General features: G+C 42.3%; 1 protein-coding gene across 12 annotated transcripts in view; it reads left to right on the top strand.

The window, feature by feature from the left end:
• Nucleotides 1-16,131, top strand: part of LOC105200529 — a 48,820-nt gene that overhangs the window by 823 nt on the left and 31,866 nt on the right. Inside the window, exons 1-10 of one of the 12 annotated variants that reach the window (XM_026134361.2) lie at nucleotides 80-508; nucleotides 5,866-6,543; nucleotides 8,487-8,671; nucleotides 8,910-9,028; nucleotides 9,341-9,548; nucleotides 9,986-10,230; nucleotides 10,670-11,222; nucleotides 12,298-12,648; nucleotides 13,161-13,217; nucleotides 13,300-13,471. In XM_026134361.2, the coding sequence (XP_025990146.1) occupies nucleotides 6,374-6,543; nucleotides 8,487-8,671; nucleotides 8,910-9,028; nucleotides 9,341-9,548; nucleotides 9,986-10,230; nucleotides 10,670-11,222; nucleotides 12,298-12,648; nucleotides 13,161-13,217; nucleotides 13,300-13,471 (2,060 nt within the window). In that variant the 5' untranslated portion in view covers nucleotides 80-508; nucleotides 5,866-6,373. Of the gene's footprint in view, nucleotides 1-79; nucleotides 509-533; nucleotides 926-958; nucleotides 1,917-5,707; nucleotides 6,544-8,486; nucleotides 8,672-8,909; nucleotides 9,029-9,340; nucleotides 9,549-9,985; nucleotides 10,231-10,669; nucleotides 11,223-12,297; nucleotides 12,649-13,160; nucleotides 13,218-13,299; nucleotides 13,472-16,131 lie in introns of those variants that run through there. The other 11 variants (XM_026134359.2, XM_026134360.2, XM_026134362.2 and 8 more) reach the window with 11 other exon arrangements.

Below are 16,131 nucleotides of genomic sequence, written 5' to 3'. Positions count from 1 at the left end.
CACGTCGCGGCGCGACGGGGGTGGGTGGATGGTCCCGAGGAGGGGGTGCATCGCGGGCGCAGCGCGAGAGAGGATATTGACATTTTCGGCCGTGGGGTGCGCATCGCGGCGGAGGCAGAAGGGGTGCGCCGAGGGTGGCGGCGGCGGCAGCGGGGACAGGAGCAAGCGGAGGAACGGGGTGCGCGCGCGACGGGGCAGTCGCCTCTCCCTGCCGGATCCTGCAGTATCCATGGCTACATCGTCCGCGAGGATTTCCCGCGAAAGACCGGAAGCGTGATCGCACGGCGTGAGGCACGGGGCCCGTCGCCAGCCACGGCAGCGAGGGGGAGAGCGAGTTAGAGCGAGCAACAACCACAATAGCAGCAGCGGCGGCAACAGCAACAGCAGCAGCAGCAGTAGCAGCAGCAGCAGCAGCAGCGACAACAGCGACAACAACAACTGCGACGGGGGTGCCTTCGGGAGCGGCACCCGGGTAGCTTACTCCGATCGTTCGTCGCGTCTCGTCCCGGTGGGTTTTGCGAGAATCTCCCTCTCTCTCTATCTCTTTCTCTCCTATTTCTTACCTCTCTCTTTCTTTCCCTCTCCCTGTCGTGCCGAGAATAGGGTGGATACCGTGCCTCATCCCAGTTTCCCCCCTCCCTCAGTCTACCGTGGGGGCCACGTAACCCCAGCCCCGCCGTCCCCGTACCCCGTCGTCGCCGTCGCCGCCGCCGCCCACGACCTCCTCTCCGACTGTCGCGCGCGGCGCTTCCAGCATCCCTCTCGAACTGTTCTCCGTTTGTCTTTCCGCGGTAGTGTTGTCGCGAGAGGACTCTCTCGTTCGCGGCACTCAGGGCCAGGGCTCCTCTCTCGGGAGCGTCTGGTCGTGACACCGGCCTGTTCCACCGGGTGTCCAGGAAGCCAAGGAGGAAGCGTCGCCGTGTCGGTGAGTGTGAGTCATCGTCACGCGGACGAGCTGAGGTGGGAGAGGGTTGATGGTGGAGGATAAGGGTGTAGTAGATAAATAGAAAGGCGAGAAGAGTGAGAGAGGGTGAGAACGGGAAAAATGCAGAGAGAAGTAGATAAATAGATAGACAATTAGAGACGTCGAGAGAAAGGAATCAGGCGGAAACACGACGAGACCGGGAGACAGGAAATACACAGAAGAGACGTTCTCTCCCTTCGTCGGCAAGGTGGTGGGTGGCGCGGGGCGTTGATCGTATGTACACCGGTGCCGCTCTGGTAGTAGTGGTGGTGGGTAGTGGTGCCGTTGGTGGTGATGGTGGTGGTAGCGGTAGTAGTGGTGCATCCCGCAGTGTGTTTACCCAGGGTGAGGTGGTGCCTCTCGCGCGCGCGACTAGGCGGAGTCGCACCTCTCCGTCCGCTCCCGCTTCCGCTTTTCGTGTCTCCCCGTGACCGCTTCGCGACGAGGGAGCGACGTGTACCTCTAACCGTGACCCGTTCTCTCTCTCTTTCTCTTTCTCTATCTCTATCTCTTCCTCTCCTTCTCATTCTCTCTCTCTTTCTCTTGCTCTCTCTCTCTCTCTCTCTCTCTCTCTCTCTCTCTCTCTCTCTTTCTCTTCACATATCTACCTACTTACTTTTCGTACCTAACGTTGACGTGTCAGAAGAGGCGTTGCCGCGGCAGCCACGAACAGCCTCCACCCTCAAGGAGGAAAGAACTGGATACCGCTAGACATATAATCTAATCCCTCGTCGCTATTGTTGTTGTCTTATTCCGGAAGGATCTTCGCTTAAGGACAAGTTCCAGGTATCAAGCTCTGCGAGTCGATAACTATCACGAGGCTAGATACGAAGGCGTTGGCTCACCTTGCGCCGTTACTCCGTTCGCGCTCCCACAGGAAGAAGCGACATGAAGCCTACGTGACCTTCGCGTTAGTGCGGAGTTTCATACGATTCAACGAAGATTTTGATCGGTATCACAAACGCAGATATCTCATAAATAAATGTAGATAAGAGTGAAAATGCGACTAATCTCTCGGTGTTTTTGTTTCTCATTCGGTGTCACGGTGTGTTTCGCTTGATCATCTTCTTTACGCTTATCCGAAAAGATTCCCGTTCACGAATAAAGTTATCAGTCGATAAAGCGAAGCGACATGAAGGCGTTGGCTCTACTCTCGATTTTCTTTGTCGTGCGTCTTGGAGGAAGTGCATGATTTCTCGATGATCTTCTCGCGGTCCTGTGTGTCGATTCGTTCAGTTCGGTGACAGAAATATTGAGTTGTAAGAATATCTTTTCTTTCTGCAGGAAAGAGAGAGAAGGACAAATATCGTATTTTAAACGCGATAATTATTGATTTATATAAAAGTAACTTTAATCCAGGTGATCTTTGAGGAAAATATAACATTATTTTTATTTTTTTTTGTGTTAGAAATAAACAGACTTTTTATTTTTCTAAATTAGCGATGAAATAATTAAAATTCAAATTAAAAATATGCACTTTGAAAGAAAGAACATAAATGGATGTGTTGCATGATGGTTTTTGTGTTAATTTAGTTATATCGATGTAGGTGAAAAAATTTTGGTGAAAGAAACTTTGTCTCGAAAGACCTTGCTGTCTGGACACGTGCAGGTATATCATCTCTATATGTGAATCGATAACAATCGTGGAAGGATATCCAGACATTAATCTTTCTTTCTTTTCTCGTAAGGTGTTCTAGAGAAGAAAAGTGTATAACTCTTATATGATTCTTGAAATGGATGTTCGATCGACTTTAATATTGGTGAACATGCTATAAATTTTTTCGTTCACACCATTCACGTCGCATTAAATTGCCTATAAAATTTGTAAGAGAATAAGAGAAAAACGATTACTTCTCTTCATTTTAATTGATGGAAAAGCCTCTATTGCACAGGCTAATCTTAAACTTATGAAGGAATAAGATATAAGATTTATTTATGAGCTACTTCACATATATTTATATCACGTATATCACATTTGAATTTTCTAAAATTACTTTAAATCACAATAAATTTCTTATCTATATTAATAGCTCAATATTTTTATGATATACATTAATATTTTACTCATATATAATATTCTGTTTTATATATTTATACTAAAGATTTACGAGTTTATCTGTCGCAAGTAGCACGTCCACCAGTCACGCGCGGTCTAGTGGGGTGAGAACGGGTAATCCTCCGGCTTGCTTGGACACACGACAGTGTCCGGCACGACGGAGGTCTGGTTTCACACAAACGGGGTAGCACAAACGTGCACCCGCCATTCATGTTTAGCCACGGACGACAAGTAACCGCGTCGCCGCCGAAATCGATATAGTGTTTAGAAAGCTCTTACTCCCTCTTTCTCTAGACACCTTCTCACCCACGTCTATGTCGGCCGTACACCTACCTTTCGTGTCTCGGCTTTCGTGTTGAGTGACGAACGGACCCCCCGGGCTCGACTAAGACTTCCCATCTTGGGGAGGGGGGTGTCTTCGTTCGACGTTACACCCACGCCGATCGTATTTATCGGGCGAACCTGCTGGTGATTCAGAATCACCCTCGTTCTCCTTCTCTCTGCTCGACCCGATACAATGTTTTCGGTCCGCTCGTGCGTGTCGATTACGACGACGACGACGACGACGACGGCAATGGCGATGACGATGACGACAGCGACGTTGGCGGCGGCGACAACGTTATTGTGATTTTTGCAGACGGCAGACACACAACCGCGATTTTCCTCCGTCGCCCATAATTAATCCTTTGAGACCCCGTGGTTATGGGTGCACGCACCGTTTGACATTTATCTTCTCTTTAATCGTGGGTCTCTCATCCAATTAAGCGCCATACACGCGTCTCCCGTGAATCCGCGCTTTTGAGGCCAGACGGAGGCCCGATGATGTAAAAAGCTTAGATAAGCCGACGGCAGCCGACGGACTAAAAATAATTTTTCCACCTTTGGCTCGGCTCCCCAGCCACGGAAACAACATGTGAAGTTTATCGGGTCTGGTTGGTCGTATAGAGGTGGTTGACCAATTAATAGAAGAAATTCTATACCTATCTCTATCTTTTCTATTTACAATGATCCATCTTTTGCAGCATTCACTGTTCGCAGTGTCTTATCGTTAACAAGCTATCGCAACGATTACTAGACACACTCTATTGTTGTATCGTTGTATCGTTGTATTGACATCTCTGAAATTATCAAGAAGATTGATGTTACAATAATGAACGTATGTTCCGCTGGACGTATCTTTAACGACTGGAATGATTGTGCGCGTGCCAATTTTACACGCATACCTGCAGCAGAACGAGCACACGGTTGGAAATAACTGCCAGTCGCGTTGGTATCTCTAATAGGAATGCTTCAACCCGACTCCAGGGGATCCAGACTTCCCTATCCTCTCGTGATGGATGTTGCGAGATGAGCGTTCTCCAGGATACTTCGGCATTGTCGAGAGCATCTCCGGAAGAAATGATGTATTGCATGGTCGACAGGAGCGGTTCAGTAACCCTCCGGTGGCGCTACCCCTTTTATTATCCGCGACACATCTGCACAATGCCTCGCGCTGTTGACCTCCCCCTCTAACGTTGACAGCTCCGGCCGAACGCCACGATGAAATCGCGCTCGCTATAATCGATAGCACGTCTTGAAGGAATACGCAAGAAACGTGAATGGAATGCGAGAAAATGGAAAAAGCTGACGGAGCGAACGCTGCTAAAGTTATTTAGCATCGGGAAATTTTAGCCGGGATGAACAGCGAGCTGTGGTAGCTTATATCCTTTCGAAAGTTCCCCCGAGATGGGTTTAGTTTACCGAAGTTTAATTGATCCTCGACGCATCCTCGAAGCTGATAGATATTCATAGTATTATAAATTAGTTTACTGAAAAATTCAATATTGCTAATATGTTAATAAACTTGAGGACGAACTTGCAACTTATGTAAATTGGATGGGCGAGGTCTGTCTGATCACTGAGTGATTACGACATCTGTATGGTCAGCCTTGTCTCGATACTCGTCTTATTACGCGTTGAATTAAGTAAAATTTATTTTTTCTTGTAATTTTTATTATTCTACTTTTTTTTAGATAACAATACTTTTTGTCGTGTGAGTGTAAATTTAATTAACACATCACTTAACTTCGTTTGCCTGAGATTAAACCGTCACACTTAAATGCGTTTATATAAACACATCATCTTATAAATAGCTGATTTAAATTACTTGTTACATCACAAATATGGATATTACATAAATATCATGATTGGACAATAATTTAGAATTTTAAATAATTAATGAAAAATTGAATTATATGTAAGAGGAAGAAAGATTATTGCCAATCTGACTATAACATCTGTATTACTACTAATAGAAATTATTAAATTTTAATACATAACATATATTTATGTGATTTTTTATATTTAAAGTTCATTACATAGTTTATTGCACATTATTTTATGTCGTAATACATGTAATAATAATAGTTTACATTAATTATAAAATATATTGCAGATAAATTAATTATTAAAATAATAATGTAAAGTAATAACGTAAAACTTTTTGCAACATATTATTGCTTATATTACTCATAAATATTATTTAACGTTTAGCTTAGTTTAATTTTGAATTTTTAATCAAGATTAAATAATAAAGATTAAATAAGGATTAAATAATGTGAGAAATAATCTATATATATTTATTATTGATATATTGTATGTTATATGTTGCAAATACAATAAAATATATAATCGGATAATTTAATTAAAATGATTTTATTAAATGCTAGATAATTGTGAAGAGATAAAATTATATTTCCCAAAAATGTATTTAATAAATAATCTTGTAGGTAAAAGTAAATGGTTTGCTAATTGTATGTTTAAAATGTATTTTTCTCACGACTAATCGATTCATGTCTGTTCGCAGCGATCATGCCAGGGACGAGCTGATGACTATCGACATTTGCAATGATGTGACAATAAAGGTACCTCCTTCCATTCTCTGATATCTCTGGGATCGTCTCTATTACACACAGTGCTTCCCAACAACACACACGATTCGAGGATTAAAACGCGCAAAAAGAGCAACGTCAAACCGCCGACCGTGGTCGGCGTCGTGGAAATCGGTGCCAAAAGTCGACAGAGACAAGCCATACGAGCCAGCCCCGCAAAAGTGTGTCAAAGAGAAATCGAAGGGGGTGAAACGGAGAGAGATAGAGAAAGGGAAAAGTATATAGACGCGGCGGCAAGGATCAGACCAAATATCCTAAGGAACGAGGAGGACAGAACGGGCGGATACGTGCTAAGGCGTGTCGAGCCGGAAACACGAACGGGCACCACGAGTACAGAGTGGTGGTGACGCAGGCAGAGCGGTGGTGGTGGTGGCGGCGGGGCAGGCAGGTGGCGGGATCTAAGTCGGAATAAGAACAGTTAGAATGGGCAACAAGCTCTCCTGCAGTTGCGCACCCCTAATCAGATCAAAGACGTATCGCTACGAGGACAGCCCATGGCAGGCCGGTGCCAGGGGCGGGATGGGCGGCGGCGGAGGACGCAGGGGTGACACTGGCCACTTGCTCAGGTGCGGAAGCTTAAGAGAGAGGAAGAGGTGCGCATACCATACCATTCAACCATTGAATCACTTTCCATTCGACCATGTTACCACTCTGTCTCTTCAATGATTACCATACACACCCTTGATTGTATGCATTATACTGACTCTCTCTTTCTCTCTCTCTCTCTCTCTCTTTCTTTTCTCCTTTTTTCTCTTTTTATCTTTCTCTCCTTTTTATCTTTTTTGCTTTGTTGTTGACATTTCTAAGAGGCATGAGAATAATAGATGCGCTGGACGACGATAAATCTTTTGTATCTTCTTTGAATAATAATTTATTAAAAATGCATAATTATTAAAGAAGATACTACAAATTTATATGATTACATTTGTTTAATGATAATAATTTAAACAATTAAAAAGTTGTATTTGTGATTAAAATTAATGACTATCTTTATGTAATGTCTTTTATTATCAATGAGTACTAATATTTTTTTTTTTTTAGAATTTTGAATTTAAAATTTATTTTTTTATATTGTTTTTTATTCAATATATCATCAAGAAAAATTATTTTTATCGCAATTCAAAAAATTAAAAAATGTGTATACAATCATACAAGAAATATTATTAAGCACTAATTGTAAGATCTTGCTACAATCGTTGTTAATCTTTTCTCATAATTCTAATTATGTTATACTCTTCACAATCTTAACCCAATTATTATAAAAATTATTTTGTTTAACTGAAAGTTACAAGAGAATTTAATTGTAATTTTTTACTAAAATGAATAATTAGTATATTTTATCGTGATATCATTATTGGTCCTATTTTAGCAAGTGCTCTCGAGCGTTTATTAAAAATTGCAAGATCCGAACTCAATATATTATTTCGCAACGCCTACTAAGAAGCTATATACCTCTGCAGCCGAACGTCGCCGCGTCGGTTCAGACGTCGCGTTTTATTCACGTCGCCCAGAATGTCTCGCATTTTCTTTATTCATTCCGTTTTTTCCAATCTTATCTTTCTTACTGTCCTTTCCTCTTGCTATCTTATTTGACCGCTTTTACGTCTTTGATTATCTTTTTTCGCTTTTCTCTTCTGCTTTTTGTCCGGTTGTTCGAGCTGATAGTCCATTCGTCACAGCTGATAGCTCGTTTTTCTTATTCGGATACGTTTGGTTAACTTTGAGCAATATTGGCGAGATCTCGATGTATTTCTCTTTCATTTCCCCGAACACGGGACTTGAGAAATAATACGCATTAAGAAAATCGTGCGCTTTATGTTTGGATAACAGACGTAACCGTTTCTTCTTCCGTTATTTCTGCCTCGCGCTACTAGCCTGGATTTCTCATTTGAGTTAAAGTGAAATGAAAAAAAAATGCTTTGATTACTTTTTTTCTCTAGCTATGTTATCGTTTTTACATTTTTATATACTTCTCAATTGCACACTCTTTCACGTATATACTGTTTATATCTACTTTACACCTCACCTGTACACGTACGCTTCGCATGTCTATTAGTATTTTTAGTATCATTACTTTCTCGTCCATTGGTCAGTGTACACAAAATTTAATAACGTATCGTTTCATCGTTTCTTCGGAATTAAAAATAAATATCCATGCCGGTCGTGTAATTTTATTGCAGAAACAGCTCGGCATTTACACGGTAAACGCAGATGCTGCATGCTTGTAATGCATACGCGATTTTCCATCGGCGCAAGTGACGATTTCTGTTTTATCCGTTTCAAAATAAAGCGACCGACGTCATACGGAAATATTTTTATGCAGTTTCAGCGTAGTAGATACCGACTTTATTCACAAAGAATAAAGATTCATGTAAAAATCGAATACTATGGATTATTAGGTCTTTTCTCACTTATCTTTCGGCATTTACGTGTCACGTCTGCTCTACTTTCTTTCTAGAACTTTCCTTAAATGGTGTGTTGATATTTGAAAAATTACGCTATCGCAATACACGATGTAATTGACGAGAGTTTTTAGGCTTTGGGCCGAAGTGTTCCATGTAAACTCGAGCGGAGGTGGGACCGTCAAGTGGCAACAGGTATCCGAAGATTTGGTCCCGGTGAACATCACCTGTATCCAAGATTCGCCGGAATGCGTCTTCCATATCACTGCGTACAATAGCCAGGTCGATAAGATCCTAGATGTGCGGTTGGTCCAGCCAGGTGAGCCATAATTACAACACGTATTTTAAGACATTCTAATTAAATCTCGATTTTTTATCGAAGGAAGAACAACCACGTACTTATATAAAAAGAAAATGAAAGACGTAAAGGTATGTCTGCCTTCGCAAACTGATTTTATTTCCAGGATAATATTGCGACGACGAAGACGGCGCGATTACGGAGTTTAATGCGGGTGATCCCTGCGGTAATTAATTAATATTACGTAATTGTGTTCAAGGTACGCGCATTGGCCAAGCGTCGGAGTGCTTCGTTTACTGGAAGGACACAGTGACAAATGATACGTGGGGGTTGAACTTCACGTCTCCCATAGACGCGAAGCAATTCAGAGAATGCTGCGTAAGTTTAGTGATACTACATCTGAGACACGCATTTTGTTACATTATACATCAATACCCTGCCACAACCCTGTTCGCTATCACTCTCTCTCTCTCTCTCTCTCTCTCTCTCTCTCTCTCTCTCTCTCTCTCTCTCTCTCTCTCTCTTTTTCTCTCTTTCGACTCGCGTCTCCGCCTATTTCCTTCGTCCTTCCGGGTCACGCGCACGAGGAAGTTGAGCGAAGATGATTTAGGGGCGACACACAACAAGTCCGTTACAAGTCCATTTCGACTTCTTAGGTCATTTGCAGTCACTAGTTAATTTTTCATACAGTCACCGTCGTTCAAGATTTCAAGGAAAGCGTCCTCTTCTTACTCGTTGAAGCTCGAGCCACCGAACAAGCAGAAGATCAAAGCACGCCGAAAGCCGTTGTCGACACCGGCCTCACCGAGCCGATCCAGAGAACCTCAATGCACTTGCATGACGCCGGAACAGTTTGCCAGACTGCGCAGCCAAGACACCAGATATCGAAGTCCATGCGGTACGTGATTTATTAAATTTTTTTTTTATTGCATTTCTTTATGTTCGTTTTTGTGTCGTTTAAAATCAAGGAATTATGAGACATGTGACTCTCTTTTTTTATTACTTTTGTCATGATTTGTATTATAATTTGATTTTGATATACAAGCAAAATGTTATAACATTTCAAGAAAATAAAAAGAATGAAGTACACTTTAGTTTTTTATATATATATATATATATATATATAATTTATATAAGTATTTATCAATAAAAAAATTTATTTCTTTTTTATTCTTTATATATTGTATAAATATCTCTCAAAACTTTACTTTTGTACATTTATTCAGTTCATCACATTTATTTATACAGTTCATCACAAAAAATTGTCAAAGACAAGTACAATCATCGAGTACTCTAACTCTTCAGTGTTTTATAAATTTATCCGTGTTATTTTAGGGCCTTCTACACTTCCACGGTCCATGGGGCGATCCACGGAAATGGACATTACGCCGGGACGAGACAAGATAACAGCGGCCACGTCCAGCGCGTCTCTCTACGACAACGTTAACAACACCAGCGCGACACCCGGGAAAACACCAAAGGCCGGCGACTCAGTCAAGAAGGACAAGCAGAATGAGACGTGTCAAACGACTCCAAAAACTGCCAATATTGGAATCGGAACAGTTACAGTGGGATCGCAGGTAAGCGTCGATTTCAGCAATATGCATTCCTCTCTCCTCAAAATTAATTTGCAAGTTTGAAAAATATAAATTTTTACTTTCCTGTTTTTTTTTATTCTCAATTTATTTTTACATAAAACAATTTAATATCTTAATCTAATAATATTAAACTTATTCAATTTTTTTTAAATAATTTTTTTAAGGTTTATAAAATAATTTAATGATATATTAATTCTTTAAAATAATTTTTCTCTGAAGATTTAATATCCTAATTTAACACTTCTTAGTTTTTATTATCTTCTTAATAAATTTACCTCTTTAGTGCTATTATTTTCTTTATATGTTTCCTGTAGTAGTGTTCTATAAAAGATTAAATATTTTACAAAAACTTTAACAATATATTATTGTTATTAAAATCAGAAAGTACTTTGAGCTAATCAATAATTTACCTATTCTACAGATCGATAGTCCTGATGATAAAGGTATTGGAATATCGCCGAAGAAGCAGAAACAAAGCCAGGACTCATCCACACAGCAGAATGGCATCGAGATGTTAAAGTCGGAGGGCACTCAAGCTGGCGGCACCCTGCAGAGCAAGTTCCGCAAGGAGCAGCTCCACCATACCAAGTCGGCCGACTACACTGAGCTGGAGATGCAGAACAGCAATTTCTTCAACATTGTCAACAATAATCATGGCCACAGATCGAAGAGCAAGAGTACTGACGATATGCGGATCGAGAACGCGCAGAACGGCGGTATCAGCCTGGACTCGAACACCCTGAAGCGCATGCTGAAACCGATGCCGAGCATCGACAGTCCGGTAACTTCGCCGGAGATGACGAGGAAACGTCACAGCCATCACAGCTACCACTACCATCCGAGCAATAACAATCAGAAGTATATGATGCAGGAGGTTGACAACGAGAATTATGCGCATCCGTATCGCGCGCCTTATAACAACAAGTTCCAGGGTTCTAGGAGCGCCCACGACATGATGAGTCGGCAATACTCCGGTACGATTTTTTTTCGTCGATATCGCTGATTTGCTGCTAATTTTTCTCGTCATTTAATTCTTTTTAAGGCAATTTTGAAATATTTTAATGTCACTCTAGCATTTTAAATATTTACTGCACGTTTGCAATTACTGCCTATATTATGATATGACGATATTTAATTATTTGGATTTAATGAATCAATGATCAATGTAATTAACGTTTAACTCTTGTTTCGTATGCTGTAATTTATTATTTAAAATATGTTGAATTTTTAAATTTAGCGGAGTAACATTATCATTGTTGAGATAATTTAACGTTGACAATTTGGTAAATATAAATCAATTGAATTAAATTCTGTGTTTTTCTTTAATTTAAGGAACGGTAATATATAAAATAAATTATTACAATTTGGATAAAATTCTCAACAATGAAAACGTTAGTAATTGAAGAATTGATCACGTAATATTCTTCTAAAAATACGTCTTCTCACAATTTTTCGAAAGATTATAATATAGTTTTTATTTGTCGCAAAATGATAGAGGATTTAATCGGGCGTGACTTAAAGTGACAAAAAGTAAAAAGGGTGACAAAGTTCACGTCGACAATTACGTGATCGATCTCGCACGTGGTCTCACCTCTTGCTTGACCCCTTAATACCGGCGAATGCGTAACGCTGCAGGAAGCTCCCTATGAACTAACTGGTGACTGATCCTCTGACGTCTACCTGTCCCTCTAACCTTTAGTTACACCCTTGGCATAACTTAACATGCGCACAGAACGTACAACGCGGCAGTCAGCCGGCTGTATCCTGATGAAAGTCATGGGGTCACCCACCACCTTTCTCGGCACCCCCTAACATTTTGTTGCTCCTGACTGTCTTACGTAACATGCGCACTAGGGGACAACGTGGTTGTCCTGTCAGTCCTACGGCGGCCTCATGGTTCATTCTTCGACGGACCGCTTCCCGGGTTACGCGTTCGCCGCTCCCAACTAACTTGACACGTCTCTCACCCCATTGATCAGCGTACACGCCGCACGTCTCACCACGTCCGTCGTACATCCTGCACTCTCGGTTGCACCTCTCTGCCCGCAGGCGGCAGAGGCAGGACGTACTTAGATTCGGAACGTAATCGGTGCACAGGTGACATGTCGCCGCCCTCGGACAATGTCATTTTCGATAACCAGTGCTACGCCACCACGCCGAGCTCGTCGAACGGCAACTCCGACATGGAGCAGCCGAATCACTGCAACTCCCGCCGCTGCAACGGCGGCCAGACATATCAGCAGAACATGCAGTCAGTGTCGACGCCGGGCAGCCCGACCAGCCGGCTACTCCTCGAGTACGAGATGCATCTCAGGAACACTCTTGCCAAGGGTATGGACGCGGAGAGCTACAGCTTACGCACGTTCGAGGCTCTGCTCACGCAGAGCATGGAGAACTTGGGTGAGACTTGGTTTAATCTTTCACAGGAGAAAAGTCAACTTAAATAATTTTTTAACAGTTACAAGGCCCATTTAGACGAACTTAATATTCGCAATGAGAAAAAATGCGGATTTTTCTATCAATTATAAATATTTATATTTTTCTTCATTTTTTACATTATCTTTTTAGATAATTATCAACTGTTTAATATAGAATTTTATATTATTTACATTGTAAGAAATTAGCGATAATTAATATTCTTTCTCAGCAGAAATTTTGATAAGATTTGTTTTTAATATCTCTATGCAACATGATATTTAAGTAATTTAATTTTAGGAGGGGGTAATTACACGCCGGTGATCAAGAAACATTGTCTTCTTCATTCCACTATGTTCTTTTCAAATGGAAGAATTAATTAGACTTTAACTTTCCAGTTTTTAAAATCTGGATGATGAAACTATCGAAATGATTGATTGTAAAGGATTACCGTATTACGAATAATTAAAAAAAAAGAATTCTTTCGTTTTTTTCAGAATTTGCGGAAAATATACCATTGAACGTTCAGCGCACACCTCACGCTTCACGAAGACGTAAGTTGAACGTATGCTGAGCATCGAGAGAATACATGAGAGCTTCCTATCTTTCGCTCGTAACCAATTGTTACGGTTACAGGCTCCAGTTCCAACAAGTCGTCGACCCTGCCGCTGTCGTATCGCTATTGCAACGAGAGGCAAAATAGCAAGGACCGCGACGGCTATTACAGCGATCGCAATGAGATGGTGAGAGAGAAGAGAGAGCGAGACTCCGATCGGGATCGCGGCTATCTCAGCGACTACAATCCTAGGTAAATCACCGCTTCAACCCCTCGTTAAGATCAGCATTTGCATCGTAAAGGGTTTCACGCATCCACTTAATTTATTGCGCGCTTCCATTTATTCGAACGAGACTGAGCCTACCTGGATGTCGTACGCAGAATAAATAAATCGTCTTTTTATGCAAATATATATTTGTATAATCAAATAGGAGAATAAGATTAAATTTAGAATATTTTACGTGTAAAAATTATATATAATCTGTGACGTGTAAGTCGTACGTCAATGAAGGAGCATACGTCCAGTTTATGTGCCACGTAAAATTACGTGAAATATGCGAGTCTTATTCTTCTCATTTGATTATTCAATAAAAATATTTTTTTGACAGTAAGTATTCACTAGGCATCGTTTAGAATTCACCAAAGACATTGCATTAGATATGAATTTATGATCACTTTTGTAATATCACCCTCACAGTGTTAGAAAGCCAAACGATTTTCAACGTCTAATTGTGTCTCAATTATTTACTCAAAGTTTAAATTTTCTTAATTTTTCTGATCTGTGAATTAAAATTGATTTATTTTCACCTGCCTCATTGAAATATGCAAATAGTATAACGTCAATTAAGGCGGACGCGCGTAATAAGACCCGATAATAGCCGTCGACCCTTCGGTTGCCAAAGGGTGCTCATCGAAAAAAAGGCGCGAAAGTCGCCGTTGCGAGGCTTTGACATTTAAAGAGCTGTGCCCTGCGGCCACTGATGGTGGTCAATGAGACGTGCTCGTCCATTAAGGGCGACCTGGATATAATATCACCGGATGCGGTGTATCGCCTATCGATAGCTCGCGGGCGGCGCAGAGAGAAAAAAAAGAATGTCACGTGCGCCGTGAAGGTATCGATAGGCGACGCGCGTCGACGGGCGTCGCATCGCGTGGCGTCGCATCGCGTGGCGTCTATCGAGGTCTATCGAAGGTACGCCTCTCGATAGAGCGCTCTCGGACAATATCGGCGCATGCATGCATCATCATCCCCGCCGGCTGCCGCCGGCGCGTTGTGCATCACGGGTCAGCGACGGCGGCTGACAACGGTGAGGCGCACCGTGATAAATATAGAAATCCCGCGAGTGGGCTTCAGCTGGACGGTGAGAGCGAAGAAGAAGGGTGTTCCGTGGTGTCGCAAGGCCCCACGACGAAAGAAAGAAACGCGCCGTTCCGCGCGCGGTTGGAGATTCGCCCGCGCGCGACTGTCCTGTAGCGGGTGACTTCCGGTGCATCGAGTCGCGCATCCCCGACCAACGAATCGGGATCTTGCGACGGGGAATTGCGCGCGTCTCTCGTCTCGTCTCGTCTCGTCTCGTTTCGTCTCGTTTCGTCTCATCTCGTGTCGTCCGACGTGGTGTTCGAGAGGTTGCATTGTGATACGTCGAGTGCGGTTGTTCAAGTGAACCTTTGATTAATGTGCAATGTGCGAAGAGACATTGTGTGTTAATGAGTCGCTAATGAACCGATTGCAGATTGGTATTGCGTGCCGATAGATGAAAGTGCCAAGTGTCAGAGGAAAGTAAATTCAAATTGAAAGCGGGAAGGCTACATGAAAATCGAATCGCCTTGACATCCTTGGACGGACGATGTTTATCTCGGTTGTCATTGAGAATTTTTAAACGAAGATTCGAAATTCTCCAATTAAGTGGAACCACATTTTTATCGTTAAAATTATAAAGAAAGACAATTTTTGAGAGCAAATCCAAGCAGATAATTTATCTAGTCGTGGAAAACTTAAAACAGAAATAATTTCCAAACGAGAAATTGACGAGGATAATCGCCTCTCGTCGAGTGCGGTTGTCAGTCGCGCGAAAACGGAAATACTTTGGATGCTCTGGCACGTTTGAACGTACGCAAACATCGATGCTTTCGAAACGAATGCAACGAGGATAATTATTTCGTCGTGCCGCGCGTGATTGTTAGCCAGCGCGAGAAGATAATTATTCCAGCGAGAGAACGCAAACACGCAGTGTGACCGTTTCAACACACCGGTGATAAATCAACCCTCGGTTATCGAGAGTGCGAACGTCGAATAGATCGACCAGCTTGATCGACGTCGCTACCGCCGTGATCCGCGGCGCAAATATTCGATCGAAACGCTATTTGACAAAGTTAAGTCGAATTAAGTCGCGATGATGAGCTACAATCTGCAGCGCAAATACAGATCGCTCGAGAGGCGGCAGGAGCCCAAGAAGATGCCGAAGATACCAAAGCTGCCGGATAAGGTGTTCTATCGGATCCTGGACGACGGGTCCGGGGATCAGTCGCGGGGCAAGAAACACGTCAAGTTCCAGCTGCTCGGCGGAGAGGACGACCCGAAGACCGGCGTGTTCAGTTCAGATTTATCACCTGTACCTGCACGGTACTGCGTGTCATCCGTGCATAGCTCACGGATGCGTTTAATCCCTTGTACTTGGATATCGTTTACGCGATGATGTTCGGCAAGAAGGCCGTTTGCTTCTTGCCGAAATACATTCTCTCGATAACTTTGACGTTTCCCGAAGGTATTGAAAGAGCGACGAACTCGTCGTAGATAAATGAGATATTAGTCTGTTTCAACGATTTCAATCAATCTTAGCGGATGCACTAAGGGAGAAACGTAAATTGAATAAATGACTCGAGCGCGAAATTTTAATGTTCCTAATGTTCTT

Source organism: Solenopsis invicta, chromosome 6, assembly GCF_016802725.1.
Source record: "Solenopsis invicta isolate M01_SB chromosome 6, UNIL_Sinv_3.0, whole genome shotgun sequence".
Taxonomy (NCBI): Eukaryota; Metazoa; Arthropoda; class Insecta; order Hymenoptera; family Formicidae; genus Solenopsis; species Solenopsis invicta.
This window is presented reverse-complemented; position numbering and strand designations above follow the sequence as displayed.